This window comes from Schistocerca piceifrons, chromosome 9 (genome assembly GCF_021461385.2).
Source record: "Schistocerca piceifrons isolate TAMUIC-IGC-003096 chromosome 9, iqSchPice1.1, whole genome shotgun sequence".
Classification (NCBI taxonomy): domain Eukaryota; kingdom Metazoa; phylum Arthropoda; class Insecta; order Orthoptera; family Acrididae; genus Schistocerca; species Schistocerca piceifrons.
The window spans coordinates 155,427,022-155,444,443 of NC_060146.1; the positions used below are offsets into that span (position 1 = coordinate 155,427,022).

At 42.8% G+C, this 17,422-nt stretch overlaps 1 protein-coding gene across 1 annotated transcript in view; it reads left to right on the forward strand.

Moving 5' to 3' along the window:
- The window catches only part of LOC124716784 (brachyurin-like), a 118,225-nt gene extending 108,724 nt beyond the window's left edge, over window positions 1–9,501 (forward strand). The window contains exon 6 of the mRNA XM_047243332.1: window positions 9,334–9,501. Coding sequence (XP_047099288.1) covers window positions 9,334–9,501 — 168 coding nt within the window. The remainder of the gene's footprint in view (window positions 1–9,333) is intronic.
- The last annotated feature ends 7,921 nt before the right edge of the window (window positions 9,502–17,422 follow it).

Below are 17,422 nucleotides of genomic sequence, written 5' to 3' on the forward strand. Positions count from 1 at the left end.
CGGTGACACCACATTCCTCCCCCGCAAATCGGCGTACGGTTGTGTTATAAGGCTTCCGCCCGCCGTGGGGAGGACCCCATGTTGACGTATGCGGCGAGGTGGGGAGCCTAACAACAGGCGAGGCTGTGCCACCCGCACCCGGCCATTCGGTCCGAGGGGAGCTAGGAAACGCCTGAAAACCTAGTCCAGGGTGCACGCCAACATGCGGTGTATGCGCCCGTAAAGAGACAGGAGGGGCCGAAGCGTCGACCTCCATCAGAACGGGGCACCCGACGGGCGAAGACGACATCTGGTCCGGAGCGGGCAAGAGTTCCATGTCGGAGGACAGCTGGTCACGGGAAGCGATCGGCGGCGCGTGACCCAGGGAGGCGCCCGGCGGTTGCAGCGACGCGTCCACTGCGGGCGGCGCCGGCGGGAGAACAGGCGGCGGCGGCGGCGGCGCGTCGCCATGGGGCAAAATGGAAGGCAGCGTCGGTAACACCTGGGGATGAGGCGAGCCAGTAGATGAGTTCCCAGGGCGCTGACCGGACGGCACCGTCGCTGAAAGTAGACGGGGAGCGGCAGAACCCAGGCGACGACAGAGGCGCAGGTGATTGAGATGCCGACGCACCTCACGAGAGGCCCCCAAAACCAGATACATAGCGCGGCCGAGGCAGCGAAGAATGCGCCCTGCGAGCCCACGCCGTGACCCTCGATAGTTGCGATAGAATACAACGTCGCCTGGTGCAAAAGCAGGAGTCTGCCGCTGCACAGGAACCTGATGCGGCGGATGTAGCAAAGACATCAAGGTTCGATGAGGACGACCGTGGAGCAACGCAGCCGGCGAGCGACCATCTCGGGGCTGAGAGCGATACGTGGACAAAACAATAACGCGTCCTCCCGAGAATGAGACTCTTTCAACTTCAACATCTGTGACTTGAAAGTCCTGACCAAACATTCAGCGGCACCGTTTGACTGTGGCGAAAACGGCGCGGACGTCAGATGTTGAATACCATTGGCCTTGCAGAATGACTGAAATTCTGTGGACATGAATTGTGGGCCATTGTCGGAAACAATAGTCTGTGGAAGACCTTCAATACAAAAGATAGCGGATAACGCTTGGATGGTGGCAGATGACGTCGTGGAAGACATCTTGACAACAAAAGGAAAATTACTGAATGAATCTACGACAACCAACCATCGAGCATTCCAGAATGGACCAGCAAAATCGATGTGTAAGCGTTGCCAAGGGGAAGTGGCTTTCGGCCATGCAAAGAATTTCCGCGGCGGTGCGGATTGTTGTTCGGCACACGCCATGCAGAAGAGCACATATTCGTAATCGCAGCATCGATTCCGAACCAAGTACAGTGCTGACGAGCAAGTTGTTTCGAGCGCACTATACCCCAATGTCCTTGGTGGAGAAGCCGTAAGTCAGAGGACTGTAACGAACGTGGGACCACGACTCTGGACTGATCATTATCAGAACGCAACAACAAAACACCACGTCGTACAAAAAGTCTCTCCTTGTGAGCAAAAAATCGGCGAACCAACGGAACCTCGATCCGTGACTTTGACAAGGGCTATTGCGTAGCAACAAAACGCAAAACTGTAGCAAGGACAGGGTCAGCAGCTGTGGCTGTAGCCACACGACGAATATCAATCGGAAACGATTCGACCACGTCATCGGTTTCCGCATCAGTGAACATGCAAGCAAGTTCGGAAGAATCGAACGCTCTCTCCTCAGCAACAGGCAAACGGGACAACGCATCGGCGTTTCCGTGCTTAGCAGTGGACCGATACAAGATATCGTAGCGGTACTGCGAGAGGAAAATAGACCAGCGAATGAATTTCTGCGCTGTACGTGGAGGTACAGGCTTGGTCGGATGAAAAAGCGATGTCAAAGGTTTGTGGTCTGTGATGATGGTAAAGTGACGACCATACAAGAAATCATGAAACTTTGTAACACCAAATACGAGAGCCAAAGCTTCTTTCTCGATCTGTGAATAATTTCTTTGCGCAGACGAGAGCAATTTGGACGCAAAGGCAATAGGGCGATCATGCGATCCATCTTTGTGGGCAAGCACAGCACCGATCCCGAAATCCGATGCATCTACCATCAACAAAAGGAGTTTCTGGGGATCGAATGGCGTAAGGCAAGTATTAGAAAGCAACGCCGATTTCAACTGGCGAAAGGCGCGTTCGCATTCCGTCGTCCAGACGGACGGACACCGTTACGGCGTAAGCGATGAAGCGGAGCTGAAATGGAAGAGGCGTGGCGCACATATGTATGATAATAATTAATTTTTCCCAGCACACTCTGTAGCTGTTTCAAATTCTGCGGCGAAGGCAAGTCCTGTATGGCACGGAGGTGCTCTGAACTGGGATGTATGCCTTTGGCATTGATTACATGTCCCAGATAGGGTAAGTCCCGAGCAAGAAACACACATTTGTCCTTCCGCAAGCGAAGACCATTTTGTCGCAAGACCTGAAATAATGTTTTGAGATTGGCTAAATGTTCTCCTTCCGTCTTTCCGGAGATCACAATATCGTCCAGATAGTTTGCTGCAGTAGGGACCGACGCACAAACAGTTTGTAAATATTGCTGAAACAGGGCAGGGGCGGATGCACACCCGAATGGCAGTCTTTTGAATCGGTACAAACCAAGATGCGTGTTAACTACCAAAACGCGCTGGGATTCTTCGTCCACCGGTATTTGCAAGTACGCATCTGCTAGGTCCAACTTCGAAAAATATTTACCTACGCACAGTTTGTCAAAAAGATCTTCCGGGCGGGGTAAAGGAAAAGTTGCAATCACTAGTTGTGGATTCACTGTTGCCTTGAAGTCCACACAAAGTCTCAATTTTCCGGAAGGTTTTGGCAAAATTACTAAGGGTGATGCCCAGAGAGAAGCCTGCACACGTTCAATCACACCTTGTGATTCCAAATCGTGTAATGTTCTTCCGACCTCATAACGCAATGCGTGGGGAACATTGCGCGCTATGAAAAATTTCGGTTGCGCGTTTACTTTCAGTTCCAAATGTGCTGTATAGTACTTAGCTCAACCAAGGCCCGGTGCAAAAATATCTGCAAATTCTTCACATATACGAGAAACACAGTCTGGTTCACTGGTAGGACCTGATTGACTGTAGACAAGTTAAACAACTGAAATAAATCTAAACCAAACAAGTTCACTGCAGAAGAAGAATGAAGTACGTAAAATGACACAAGTTTTGTTTGTCCCTTGTATGTTGCAAGAAGGCTGCACTGTCCGAACACAGGGATCTTGTGACCTGAATATGTAGTTAGCTTAACATTTGCGGCACGCAACGGAGGTTTGCCCAGTTGTTTGTACGTGTCGTGATTGATTAGGGAAACTGCAGCTCCGGTATCGAGCTGGAACGGGATCACTTTGCCGGTAATGAACAAGTCTACAAAAAGTTTATTGTCCTGTTGACTGTCTCGTGCACCGTGAAGTAACACCGGTACAGAATCACTTGCAACTTGACGGGATTTCCTGCGATGTCGACGCACACTATTTGTGGGACGAACACAGTCACAGTTAGAGAGAGTGGCACTGGGCGGAGTGGAATTAACTACATGAATGTCCATGGGTGAAGGTTCACGAGCCTGAGTATTCTTAGTTCAATTCCGATTCCGGAGTAAAGCAAAGGGCCTGGAATGGTTGTGAGTGTCCGATCTGAGCTTTTTCTGGCAAACGCTCTGAACATGTCCTTTTTTAGTACAGAAAAAGCAAATAGCCTGGCGTGACGGGCAATTCTCACGCGAATGTCTAGTACCACACCGCGGGCATGATTTTAGCACCGCATTTCCTTGCTTGCGCGGCACACGTGGCGGAGAGCTTGGCGGAAGCTGCGCGGGCGGGCGCGAGGGCTGTTTACAGTTCCGTGCAGCGCGCCCGGCGGGCCGGGTAACGTGACACACGACTGGCGAAGTCTCAAACGATTCCTGAGCAAAGTCAAGTGTGTCTTGCCTATCCAATATGTCCATCACTTGTTGCAGAGAGGGATTGACTAGTTTCAAAATCTGTTCTCGTAGACGAACATCAGAAACGTTCTGTGCAATTGCATCACGTACCATTGTATCTGAATAAGGGAGGCCACATTCACACTCAAAAGCACAATCCCTAGTAAGGCCTTGCAAGGTTGCAACCCACTCCCGATTAGTTTGACCGGCCGTACGTTTGGTATGAAAGAAAGTATACCGTTTTGCAACTACATAGACTGATTCTTTGAAATATGCATCTAATTCCGACAAAATTTCTTCGTAGGACAGACTTGCTACGTCGCGTCGGGGAAATAATTTCACTATCACTCGGTACGTCTGGACGCCTACACACGAAAGCAAAAAAGGCTGCCGCTCATTACCTTGAATTCTGTAGGCGGCGAGATGGAATCCAAATTGGCGTGACCACTCCGTCCAGCTTTCCATCGCCGCATCAAAGGGACGAAAAGGTGGTGCAACAGCATGTTGTGGCTGCGGTAGCGGTGAAGCGGCGGCCGCCGCGTCGTTTTGCATCGCACGTTGACCCTGGATGAGCTGCCGAAGGGCATCCAGTAAGGCCTGCGTCTGCTGATTCTGCAAGCGATAAAATTCGGACAGTACATCTGGAGATTGTGGCGAAGCCATGACACAAGTAATTTAAGCGAGTATAAAGAAGAAGACCGTTTTTACACTCGTCGCCAAACTTGTTGTGACTTGGCAAGACAGCCAAGTCACTATGCGAGGATGCTGAAAGGCACGCGTTAAGCTCACGCAGACTGGCGTGAGGTCTGGAACAGTTATAGGAGTTGAGCCTAGTAAAAAAAGGAGGTAACTGGTAGAATACTTAACTTTAATCCACAATTGGTGAACATCTCTCTTGACTGTACATGCTTCAAGATATATATCAAATGCTATGGCGCCTTGCTAGGTCGTAGCAAATGACGTAGCTGAAGGCTATGCTAACTATCGTCTCGGCAAATGAGAGCGTAATTGTCAGTGAACCCTTCCTAGCAAAGTCGGCTGTACAACTGGGGTGAGGGCTAGGAAGTCTCTCTAGACCTGCCGTGTGGCGGCGCTCGGTCTGCAATCACTGACAGTGGCGACACGTGGGTCCGACGTATACTAACGGACCGCGGCCGATTTACAGGCTACCATCTAGCAAGTGTGGTGTCTGGCGGTGACACCACAATTAGATTAAGTTTTCGTTCCATACACCCACATATGAGAAGATTCTCGTGGGTGTGGAACATGTCAGAAAGTATAACAAAGAAAGCATAGAACAGCAGAATATAAAACTCACTTCCCTTTTCATTTGTTAGGAGACTGTTAAAATATGTGAATACATTATGTGAATGGTAGTATTTACAGAATTAATACCTTGTCAGAATGTAACATAGTTATGAACTTTAAATAAAGTCATCATACATAAAATACCTAATCTTGACTGTTGCGCCAAAGTGTTGTTAAAACAGAAATCTAACATTTATTAGTTAAACTGGTCCAACAGACCCTGTTAAGATATTCATCTATAGAGTAGAAGGAATTGCCTACCAAAAAGTCTTTCAAACTCTATTTAAACTGTGCTTTATCTGAAATTAAGTTTTCAATGGTGCTGGCAATTTATTGAAAATGTGTATTCGAGAATACTGGAGCCCTTTTGGACCAAGACCAGTATTGATACTAGCTGTATGTATTGAACTATTGGTTGAGATATAGACATATTATTTGCAACAAATTTCGTCAAGAAATGAATATACTGAGAAGCAATGGTTAGAATACCAGTTCCTTGAACGGATTTCTACATGAGTCTTTTTAGATTCTTTTGAAGTCTAATAACTTTTTCGCAGGATGACGAGTTACCCCAAAATAAGTTAGCATATGACATAGAATGAAAGTAAGAAAAATATGCAATACTTTTTTAACATTTTTATCTCCTACATCTGACGTCATTAGCACTGCAAATATAGTGTTGCTTAGTCACTTCAGCAATTATGTGGTGTGCCCTTCCCAACTGAATTTATTATCGAGTTGTAATCGCAGAAATGCAACACTCTCAAGCTCTTCTGTCTGTATGTGTTCACGTGTTACACATATGCTTACAGGTTTTGAAATGCATAAGTTTAATAACTGCTGGTCGTCTGTTCAAAGCTAACCACCTGCTACTATTTGTTATTTAGTGGTTTTAATTTCTGGAAAGTCCTCGTATAATATGGAATATTCGATGTCTGTAAAAACGGCAGCGTGATCGATTCAGGAATCACTTCTCTTCCTTCTGCATCTTTGTGTTTGTAACAAAGATATTTTCGATTGTAAGTGTTGTGGTAGACTGACGATTCTGTTTTGAGATTTTGACTCGATTGTATTTAAAACGTGACATTCTTATAGTTTCCTAGATCATTTAAGGACCTAATAGGGAAGCTCTAGATAAAAACTAATTTGAAAAGGTTCTCTAATTTATTACATTGCCACAGAATAAGGTTTATGATTACATGATCATAGATTAAGGTCACTGATCCTGTCCTTCAATGAAACTGAGCACTGGGAGCGCCACACACGTCCACTCCAGTCTCGCACTGCCACCTGACCCCCAGCTGTCTGCACGCTGCATGCTCACCACCACCTTGCCTACGTCCCCTGAGTTATATACATTCTCTGTCTACTATGTATCTCACAATTTCATTACACAATGGAAGTTTGTTTTATGAAAACTGAACAATTTACCAGTGGCTACGATATAGTCATAATTAGATGTTTCAAACTATATAACTTTGCAATATGAAATACTTAACACAAATATTTAAAGTTAATGACAGTAATTTAGTTAAAAGCAAGGATAATAAAATGATTAATTTGGTCTCATAGAAACTGTTGTCTGTTCTGTGTAGCAGACAAGAAACTCAGATCCATTGAGGAATAAATTGCAGTTGCACGCAACATTGTTTGGGCAAGACTCAATAACAGCCTTGGGCATAAACGTATAACTGGAGTCTTGCATCGACAACCAAATTCACTTCGTGATGTCACCGAAAACATGAGAGGGAGCCATTAGATCGCTGGTATGTAAGTTCCTCAATCACACTGTAATCGTTGGATGAGACTTTAATCCAACACCCAGTTGGGATAGTTACAGTTTTGTTAGTGATAGATGTGACTAGACTTCCTGCGACACATTACTAAATGCCTTCTCTGATAACTACCGAAAACAAATAGTTCGGAATTCCAGTCATGATGGAAATACTGTGTATTGGATCTAATGAGGACAAATTCACCAGATCTCTCTGAGGATATCCACAGTGAAACTTGTAATAATAACCACGAGGTAGCTGTAGCAACAACGACTACCACTGTAAGAAGGACAACAAAAACAGGTAGATGGACTTACATGTTCGCTAAGCTAGATTAAAATGAAGAAATTGTTTCTTTCTGCTCAGGACAGGAGCATGTAGTGCAACTATGGCACAAATTCAAAAAAATTGTTGACCACGCCTTAGATAGAAATGCACCTCACGGAACAGTTCGTGGTGGATGGGGTCCTCCATGGTATATGGTCACTGAACAATGCTCTAAAGAAACAGAGAGAACTGCATAGTAGGTTTAGAACATAGCATATGGATGGAGATACAGAGATGCTGACCGAAACTCGTTTAGCTTTAAAGGAGGAAATGCCTGTGCCTTCATTGACTACCCTGTAGAAGACTATTATCAAAAGGTATTCCACATAACATGAAGAAATACTGATCATGTGTAAAGGCTGTTAGTGGCACCAAAGTTAGTGTTCAGACACATATGGACAAGCCAGGAGCTGAAACTGAGTGTTTCAAACGTTCTTTTACAAAGGAAAAATTGGCTATAAATGTCCCAGTTTCATTCTCGTACCACTGAAAAGATGACTGAAATAGATATTAGTGCCACTGACGTTGAGGAACAGCTGAGGTCGTTACATTTCAACAAAGCTTCGTGGCCTTGAAGCACAGGTCGCACCCGTCAACGAGAAGGGTAGCAGAATCGATCCACAGATTTACTGACTGGCTCAAGTACTCGTATATCTCGAACAAAATGACATCCTCTATGACAGCCAGCACTGATTCTGTACACATCGATCATGTGAAACTCAAATCACTGTTTTCTCACACGCTTAACTGAATGCCGTGCATCAAGGCAGTCAGATAGATCCAGTGTTTCTCAGTAATATACATAATATTATTATCTACAGTACTTTCGTGTGGACTATCGAGCGACTGAATTGAGGATTTGTTGGTAGGGAGAGCACAGAGAAATCGGTATGGAACGTGGATGGGGAGTTTGAACAGCAATAGTCAACAACAACATGCAATGAAGGGCGGTTTGAATGATTGCAGACTTACTTCAATGGCTGGAGAGTATAACAGACATGTGTGGAAATATTAACCTGCAGACGCTCCGAGAAAGACGGAATATCTGTCGCGAGAAGCTTCTAAGAAAATGTCAATAACTGTCTTTCTGGGCAATGTGGGAGACAGTACCAATCTGAAACGAATCAAATGCCCTAAGAATTTATTTATGAACATAGGTACCTGGTTATTTACTATTTGCTAGCACAAATATAAATTTGCCGGATAATACATAAGACTTGCTGTAAGTATACATGGTCAAAGCCATGAAATTGTGATTACTCCTATAATTTTCGTACAAGTGCAGTTTTGCTTCGGTGGACATAATTCGTTATTGTCCATTGTATAATTTTACAGGACATACGTAACAAAAACTTATGTTGTCGTGAGTACTCCAATGGCATCGTAATAGGTCCGTCTCTGCTGCGAATTCACTGTTCATTCTGCATACATTCTTGCCAATAACTTCTAATACGATTAGACAATAAATGTACTGCCTGTTAAGTTTAATAATGCCAAGGTCATTGAAGAGACTTTTGCAACATGTTGAAATATCAACTTCACATAATCTTTTTTTGCCAAACATATCCATGCGCTGGTATAACGACAGTCTGTTATGCGCATCGATGCCAAATAACGTCCCACATGGTGCCCTATCCAGTGTGGAGTGTGGTCCCACTGATCTCTGCTTGCAATGCCTCAGTTCTAACAATACAGCTTTTTGTAGGAAGGGAAGCAGTTTGTTGGGAACCCGATATAAGCCCGTTACGTTATTCTGTTACGGTTTGTTCCTGGTATGGGCGTGTCTGTGCCCTTTATCAGCTTACTGATATCATCAGTAAACACACAGATTTTGAAGACGAGTCCATTGCCCATGGTGCATCCTTTATATAGGTCAAGGTGTAATATTATTCATCAGCTATTAGTATTAGCAGCAGAACTCTACTAGATATTTGTAAGGTAATAACTGTCTACATTGCAGGGAGACTGGGGCGGAGCCCTTGTTCAGAAGTCCAATGATGGCTACAAGCAGATCGGCATTGCCAGTTTTTTCTATGACAAGTGTGAGGTACCTGTAGCCGCTGGCTATGCCCGGGTAACCTCCTTCCTCGACTGGATCACAAGAACTGCTCCACCCGATACTGACTGAGAAGGTGGTACCGGTATTGCCTGTGATATGGTTCCGTTACTAGATCACGGTGTGTATGTATTTAAATTAAAATAAAAAAGTCAATACAGAACGCTTGATAATTGCTATAATTAAGTTCTCAGACCACTGACCACCTAAGTGCTAACGTAGAATATATGTCACATCCACTTTTTTTGCTTCTTCATTTCAGGGAGTAAATTGAACTGGGTGTGTTAGATTGTAGCATATATGAGGTGCGACAATAAAGTAATGAGACTGATTTTCTTTGCAAAATGTGGCAACCCTGCAGGCTTGCGTAGGCACAATATCTTTGACCTTGGTCTATAAACTGCTTCTAGTCCAAGCGGCACATTGACGCAACTACTCAGTCGTGAGTTGTGCTGCAATACGTTAACACGTGTCTGTGTCTCTCGTCACGGAAATGGAACTGTTTTTGCGTTAAATTGGGTGAAAACGCGACGACAACTTACGGTAAGCTTCAGATGGCTTTTGGAGAGGAGTTTATGTCAAGAGCTCAAGTTTTTCGTTGGCATAAAATGTTTAGTGAAGGCACAACGAATGTTGAAAATAAACACCGCGGTGGACGACCATCTACCTCACGGACGGATGTCAACTTGCCCAGGGCGCCTGAACTAGTACCATGTGATGGAAGATTATCTGTGAAAACGATTGTAGAAGAACTAAACATCAATCGAGAAACGGTTCGTCTAATAATAACTGAAGATCTTGGTATGAGAAAGATTTGTGCAAAAATTGTCCCCAAAAATCTCACACCACAACAGCGAGAAACACCGAAAAATGTGGCAGCCGATCTGTTAGAGCAAACGGAAATCAATCCAGAACTGTTGAGCCATGTTATCACTGGCGATGAACGTTAGTTTTTTCAGTACGATCCAGAGACAAAACTCTAAAGTTCGCAATGGTGCTCAAAGAGATCAAAGAAAGCTCGCATGTCAAAGTCAAAAGTGAAATTCATGCTTGTGTGCTTCTTTGATTCCAAGGGAATTGTCCATAAAGAGTGGGTGCCTCCTGGACAAACAGTTAACCAATATTACTGCAAATAAATTTTAGAAAGACCTTGTAAAAGAGTTCTTCGTGTCCGTGCCAACATTGCTGATAATTGGAGTCTGCATCACGATGATGCGCCATCCCATACTGCTCTGTCAGTCTGCAGGACAGCAATTTTTAACCTCAAAACAAATTTCACCAGATATCGCTCCATTCGACTTTCTTCTATTTCCAGTAGTTAAAACGGTGGTCAAGAGACGCCATTTTGAAACAACACAAGATGTCCAAAAAGCTGTGACGAGGGTCTTGGAGGATATTACAGAAGATGGGTTCCAGAAATGTTACCAACAATGGCAGAAGCGCTGGAAGAAGTGTGTGCAATCAGAAGGGAACTACTTTGAAGGAGACACTCTTAACTTGACTAAAACGGTAGCAATATTTTTTTTCACATCAGTCTCATTACATTATTGTCGCACCTCGTACCTCATACCATGTGCTTGTGTGGATCAGTTGTATTCCTTTCTGGGTGTTTCCAGCAAGTGGCAACATGTGATTGAAGAAAATTGCTTATCTGTGTCAGCATGGTTTCAAGAAATAAAATTAATGTCCGAGTATGTTTCTTTTGAGATATTTATGGTCAGAATGTATTTAGAGGGTGTTGCAATATGCTAAGGTACTCATTTATGTCGAATAAGTTACTATTTATTTCATGAAAAGAGTGAAGTGATACAATTTTTCGGTGTTCCACTCGGTCTACATTCGGCAACGACCTATACTAAAAATTCCAGTGGAACTGCTCTAACAATTTTTAAGCACTGAACATTGACTTTTCTGGATATTTCAAAGATTTTAGTTATTACGAACAAAAAATCAAAACAGTTTGAACATGTCTGAAAACTAGGTGAATTAAATTTTTTAAATTCCTGTTTTCGGTGTCATTTTGCCATATAACACTACATTGATCAACCAGTATAAATTCTTCATTCCCAAAATCTAAGTCAGGATTCTGAGGACTATACAGGGTATTTTGCTTGCACATCACCACACTTGAGCCTTTCAGGAAAGGAGAGACATTGAAGACTGAGCAACAGTGATGCTTATGGTATGTAACGTGGCACTGAGAGTTGAAGTCTTGTTTCACAGCTTCTCAGAACGTCAGAGTAACTAACTCGTCTTGCAATACTACCAGAGACTGGAAAAAGAAGAAGAAGAACAAAAATGGAACACCACTCCATGATAATACATGAGCAATAATTGTAGGTCCTTCTGACTGTGTCAAGATGAATGTTATCATGTCATTGCTAACACATTCAGATAGAATCTGCTTTCCAGAAACGCTATTGCAACCCAGATACCAGCTATTATAGTAAATATGGCACAGCATCGATGGTGAAACATATACAACATTCAGCGAAAGAGGCAATATACTACTGACAGAGAGAAGGCAAACACAGTGCTTTGATGATGTAGCACTGAAAAATCAGGTACAAATACTGAAATATATACGCCATCGTAGGAGAGTCAGACAAATTCTAGAGTTCCAAAGCAGTTGGTAAGGGATAATGCACACCTTATTATCGCTTTCAAACAAGACAATATGAATTCGAAACACATTTATCAAGTACTTGCAGGAAATTCTATGACATCCAATGAACTTATAAAGATATGTGGAGTCTGTTGGTATCACACACAGTACAGGTGTTTGGTAACTAACAAAATAGGAAAATTGAATGACAGACAATAAAAATGAAACTTTCAGCAGTTTCTCTACATATAGCAATGAAGGAGTTAAGTATACGGTACATTATGATTATATTCACACGTATGTCACGTGCTCAGTCTGAGAGGGGGAGTATGAATACACAGAACATTTGCCCATGTCTAAATGCAGAGATTTAATCATCTGTCACCTCATAGAGCAGCAGAAGATTGACTAAAATTATCGACGTTAAGTCTGTGATAGTTAATCAACAAATTGATGTAAAATTCCAGAAGAACAAGAACATGTTGAAGATAATTAATATGAAAACTGGAAAGGTCATGTTAATTGAATAAACATTACAAGATATGAAAAAAACTAACTTGAAGATATTAAGAGGACAAGGAAATGACATAACCCTACTGAAGTTAATCGTTATATTAAACGTAAAGTTTGACAACAATGAACGAACTTTAGAAATATAGTATAAATAAATCTACAGAGACCATACAAGTTGCATATTGTATCGAAATCAGTTTAGTATGCAACAGCATGTTGACGAAACGTGAAGTCATTGATGCACAGAAAGCAATTAGACAAAAATTACGATTTCTAGGGTTAGGACACTCAGAATGACTTCAGTCTCTCAGAGAAAAGTTTAATCCACAACAGCTATTGAGTAGCTCTCACACACACCTGCTAAGTCCGATGTGTGCAAAGAAGAGGAAGAAGTATAATATACTGTTGCTGACTGCTTTAACTGTCATGGAGACAGTGAAATAGAATCTACATATCAGGTCAGTAGGGAAGAACCATATATGTAGGGTGCACAGCCTGTAAGCTTAGCCAGGAACGTCCTATGTGCTGAAAGTAAGGAATTTGAAAGAACGCTATTGGATTTAATATTCTTAAAACCTTCCAAGCCTATAACCATGTACCTGTTGTTGTTGTTGTGGTCTTCAGTCCTGAGACTGGTTTGATGCAGCTCTCCATGCTACTCTATCCTGTGCAAGCTTCTTCATCTCCCAGTACCTACTGCAACCTACATCCTTCTGAATCTGCTTAGTGTATTCATCTCTTGGTCTTCCTCTACGATTTTTACCCTCCACACTGCCCTCCAATACTAAATTTGTGATCCCTTGATGCCTCAGAACATGTCCTACCAACCGATCCCTGGTCAAGTTGTGCCAGAAACTTCTATTCTCCCCAATCCTATTCAATACTTCCTCATTAGTTATGTGATCTACCCATCTAATCTTCAGCATTCTTCTGTAGCACCACATTTCGAAAGCTTCTATTCTCTTCTTGTCCAAACTATTTATCGTCCATGTTTCACTTCTTTACATGGCTACACTCCATACAAATACTTTCAGAAATGACTTCCTGACACTTAAATCTATACTCGATGTTAACAAATTTCTCTTCTTCAGGAACGCTTTCCTTGCCATTGCGAGTCTACATTTTATATCCTCTCTGCTTCGACCGTCATCAGTTATTTTGCTCCCCAAATAGAAAAACTCCTTTACTACTTTAAGTGTCTCATTTCCTAATCTAATTCCCTCAGCATCACCCGACTTAATTCCACTACATTCCATTATCCTCGTTTTGCTTTTGTTGATGTACATCTTATATCCTCCTTTCAAGACACTGTCCATTCCATTCAACTGCCCTTCCAAGTCCTTTGCAGTTTCTGACAGAATTACAATGTCATCGGCGAACCTCAAAGTTTTTATTTCTTCTCCATGGATTTTAATACCTACTCCGAATTTTTCTAAAGATCTAAAATCGTGTGGTGAAATATTACGTACGACAAACAAATAGATGAACAGAAAGTCCTAACAGTATTTGAAGCATGGAATCATAATTAAACTTCTATTATGTGGTATAACCATTAAAGGTATTGATAGCCAGTATAAAAAGATCTATATCAGTCTCTGGAGTCCATGTATTATGACGCTCTCATTGAAATATAGGGCAGCTATGAATGCTCACAACATTAGCAACTGCTGGAAATACAGCTCATATAAATTAAACCATATCAGTCATTTCATAGTTTAGGGAAAGACAAATCATTGAACAATTATGGAGAGAGTAGTTCGAGAACTACACAAACCAGCGTACAAAACGTTCTCTCATAGGCGTGTTATCGTACATGAGAATGCAACGTAGACTTGCCGCCACATGGTGCATCCCGGGCAAAGTGACTTGTCACGGATAAATAGTCTACAGTACCGGCTGCTGGACCTAAACGGGATTTCCCAGCTTTCTAGAAATACAGCGCAATGAATACCAAAGCAAATGCTAAAACAAATGGCTCTTATCAGAAATGAAGGATATTGGAGATGTCTTGAAAATATTACAACTGAACACAGAAGGTGCAAGTAGATCAAAAGCCGATTACCTACTAAAGATCGTGAATGATCACTCTGTTCATGTAGTTTTACTTCAGGAAACACACTGTGCTGATGAGACACAACTAGGAAACAGATGAAAACTACCTGGTTTCACCCTAGCTGCTGCCACATACCACATGGCACATGGCACTGCCAACTATGTCAGGAATAACATCGAGGCAGTGAATAGCATGGTATCCACTACAGAAACACATATGTCACACCTGTTAAAATTTCTAACATGGAAATTATAAGCCTTTATGAGCCTCCAGCCCAACTTTGGAATGGCAACACAATTCAAGACATCCAACGCCCTGCACTCATCATGGGAGACTTCAACTGTCACAGCACTCAACGGGTATACAACTACACCAACCAAGATGGCGAGGGGACTGGTGACCTCAGAAGTTAAGTCCCATAGTGCTCAGAGCCATTCTGAACCAAGACGGCGAAGAAGTATCCAAATGGGCAGAGACACAGAATATTTTCTAATGTATGACTTCAAAGACAGGGGAACATTCCATTCTGCTAGATGGGGTAGAGACTACTTTCCAGATTCGTGCTTCATCACAAAAGATGTACAAAATACACCTTTACGTTGCAACATGAAAGGCCTCTCAGATTTCCCTCGCAGTCAACGTAGGCCTGTTAGACTCAACGTCGGGACACAAATTCCTGTTATCAGATCGATTCCTAAACCCCGATGGAATTTTTGTAAATCTAACTGGAAGAACTATACTTCTGAGCTAGAGTTTAACATTCAATGGATTCCTCCAAAAGCAGGAAATTAAGGGCGATTTGTGGGCCTGCTATTATCCATCGCCAGAATGCATGTCCTCAGGGGTTATCGAAAAACATACATTCCTGGATGGAGCCAGGAATGCGCTGACCTCTACAACGAATACCTGGAGAATGCCGATCCTGACGTCGCTGACGAGCTTTTGCAAGGTTTGGACTCAGCTGGCCGAGAAAAATGGCACACATTAATGAATGAAATGAGTTTCGAACATTCCAGTAGAAAGGTATGCCACTTACTGTCAAGACTGGGCATGACTTAAAACAAAACAGTACATAATAATGATGATATAAGTCCCAATTATGTTGCCAACCTAATTTTGAAACTTACACGCAAAACGCCAGAGATAGACAAAAAGAAAACCAGAGAAATCAGAGCAGAACTGAACAGTGTCAAATGAAGAACACGTGAAACTGACGTCTCAAAGAATTTTGAGACATACGAGATCTCCAAGGCCATTAAGGACACAAAAGCAGGGAAAGCTGCAAGCATCGACGGCGTATACCAAGAATTTTTGAAACACTGTAGCCCCAATGTTGTACGATGGATGACAGAATTCTTCAAGAACATATTATAGACTGGAAGGCTGCCAGCCCTTTCTAATAGAACCAAAATCATAATAATCCTGAAACCGGGAAAGACAGGAAAGCACCCTAAAGACTACAGACCCATAGATCTCCTTACTGTCTGCTATAAATTTCTTGAGAGGCTCATTCTTAACAGAATAAAACCCTCTGTTAAGGAGATGATACCAGTTGAACAGGTTGGCTTTAGACCTAAAATGAGCTGCAATGACCACGTACTAGCAGTAACCACACATAGCTAAAGGGGCTTTGAAGAAAAGAAAAAACCCACAGCTGTATTTATTGATTTATCGTCTGCATGTAAGATAGTATGGAAACAAGTACTGCTAAAGTTTCTACGCATCATACCTTGTAAAAAAACTGGCCACACTACTTAAAACATGCTGGCAAATAGACACATCAAAGTACACCTTAATGGCAAGAAAAACCGGAACTACTAACTCAGTGACGGCCTTCCCCAGGGGTCAGTTCTTCTGCCTCTGCTCTTGAGTATATATATATATATCTGACCTACCAAACACCCACTCTAAAAAGTTCATTTACGCCGAGACATGTTTAATTAGCTAATCTGTCGACTTTGAGACCAGAAATTTCTCTTGAAAACGATCTGAAAAAGATGAATGAATATTTCCAAGTATGGCAACTTAATCCCAACGCCAAGAAGACAGAGACAGCCTGCTTTCACCTAAACAACAGACACACTATGCATGCAGAATCGTTCTCAGAAACCAAATGTTAAAATACAACCCACAACCAAAATACCTGGAAGTAACGCTTGACTGTTCTCTCACTTTCAGAGCCCACGTGGAGAAGACAGCCTGCAAAATACAAACTACATATAACATAATCCCAAAACTGACAGGAAATGGCAGGGGAACGAATGCGATAACCCTCAGGACATCGGCATTTGCTCTTGTCTATTCAGCAGCAGAGTACTGCAGCTCTACATTGATAAAGAGCGCCCATACCAGAGCAGTGGATAACTCAATAATACTATGAGGCTGATACGGGGAACCATCAAATCATCACCAACCCAGTGGTTCCCTGTTCTGTCCAACATCCATCCTCCACACTTACGAAGACAGCTAGCACTGAAAAAAAAATGCCTAGACAACCATCAACTTCCTGTCCATCAAGACCTCATCTCCCACTCTCGACTAAGGTCTCTGAAATCATCATGTAGGGAGGGAGAGGGTTTAGTAAGAGACAATTTTAACATTGATGATTCTTGGCGCCGAGAATGATCTTCCTCCAACCCAGACTCAAACAATCTAATCAAAGATCCGAGCCAACGCCCTGTCAGATTTGAGCTCCTAAAGATGATCCTAGACATCACTCAACTGCTTCTGAACATGGCATGGAAATTGTCACTACTGGAGGCGTAAATGGGGCGTGGTTGATAGACATGACTGCGACTGTGCACACATCAGACACTACAGCA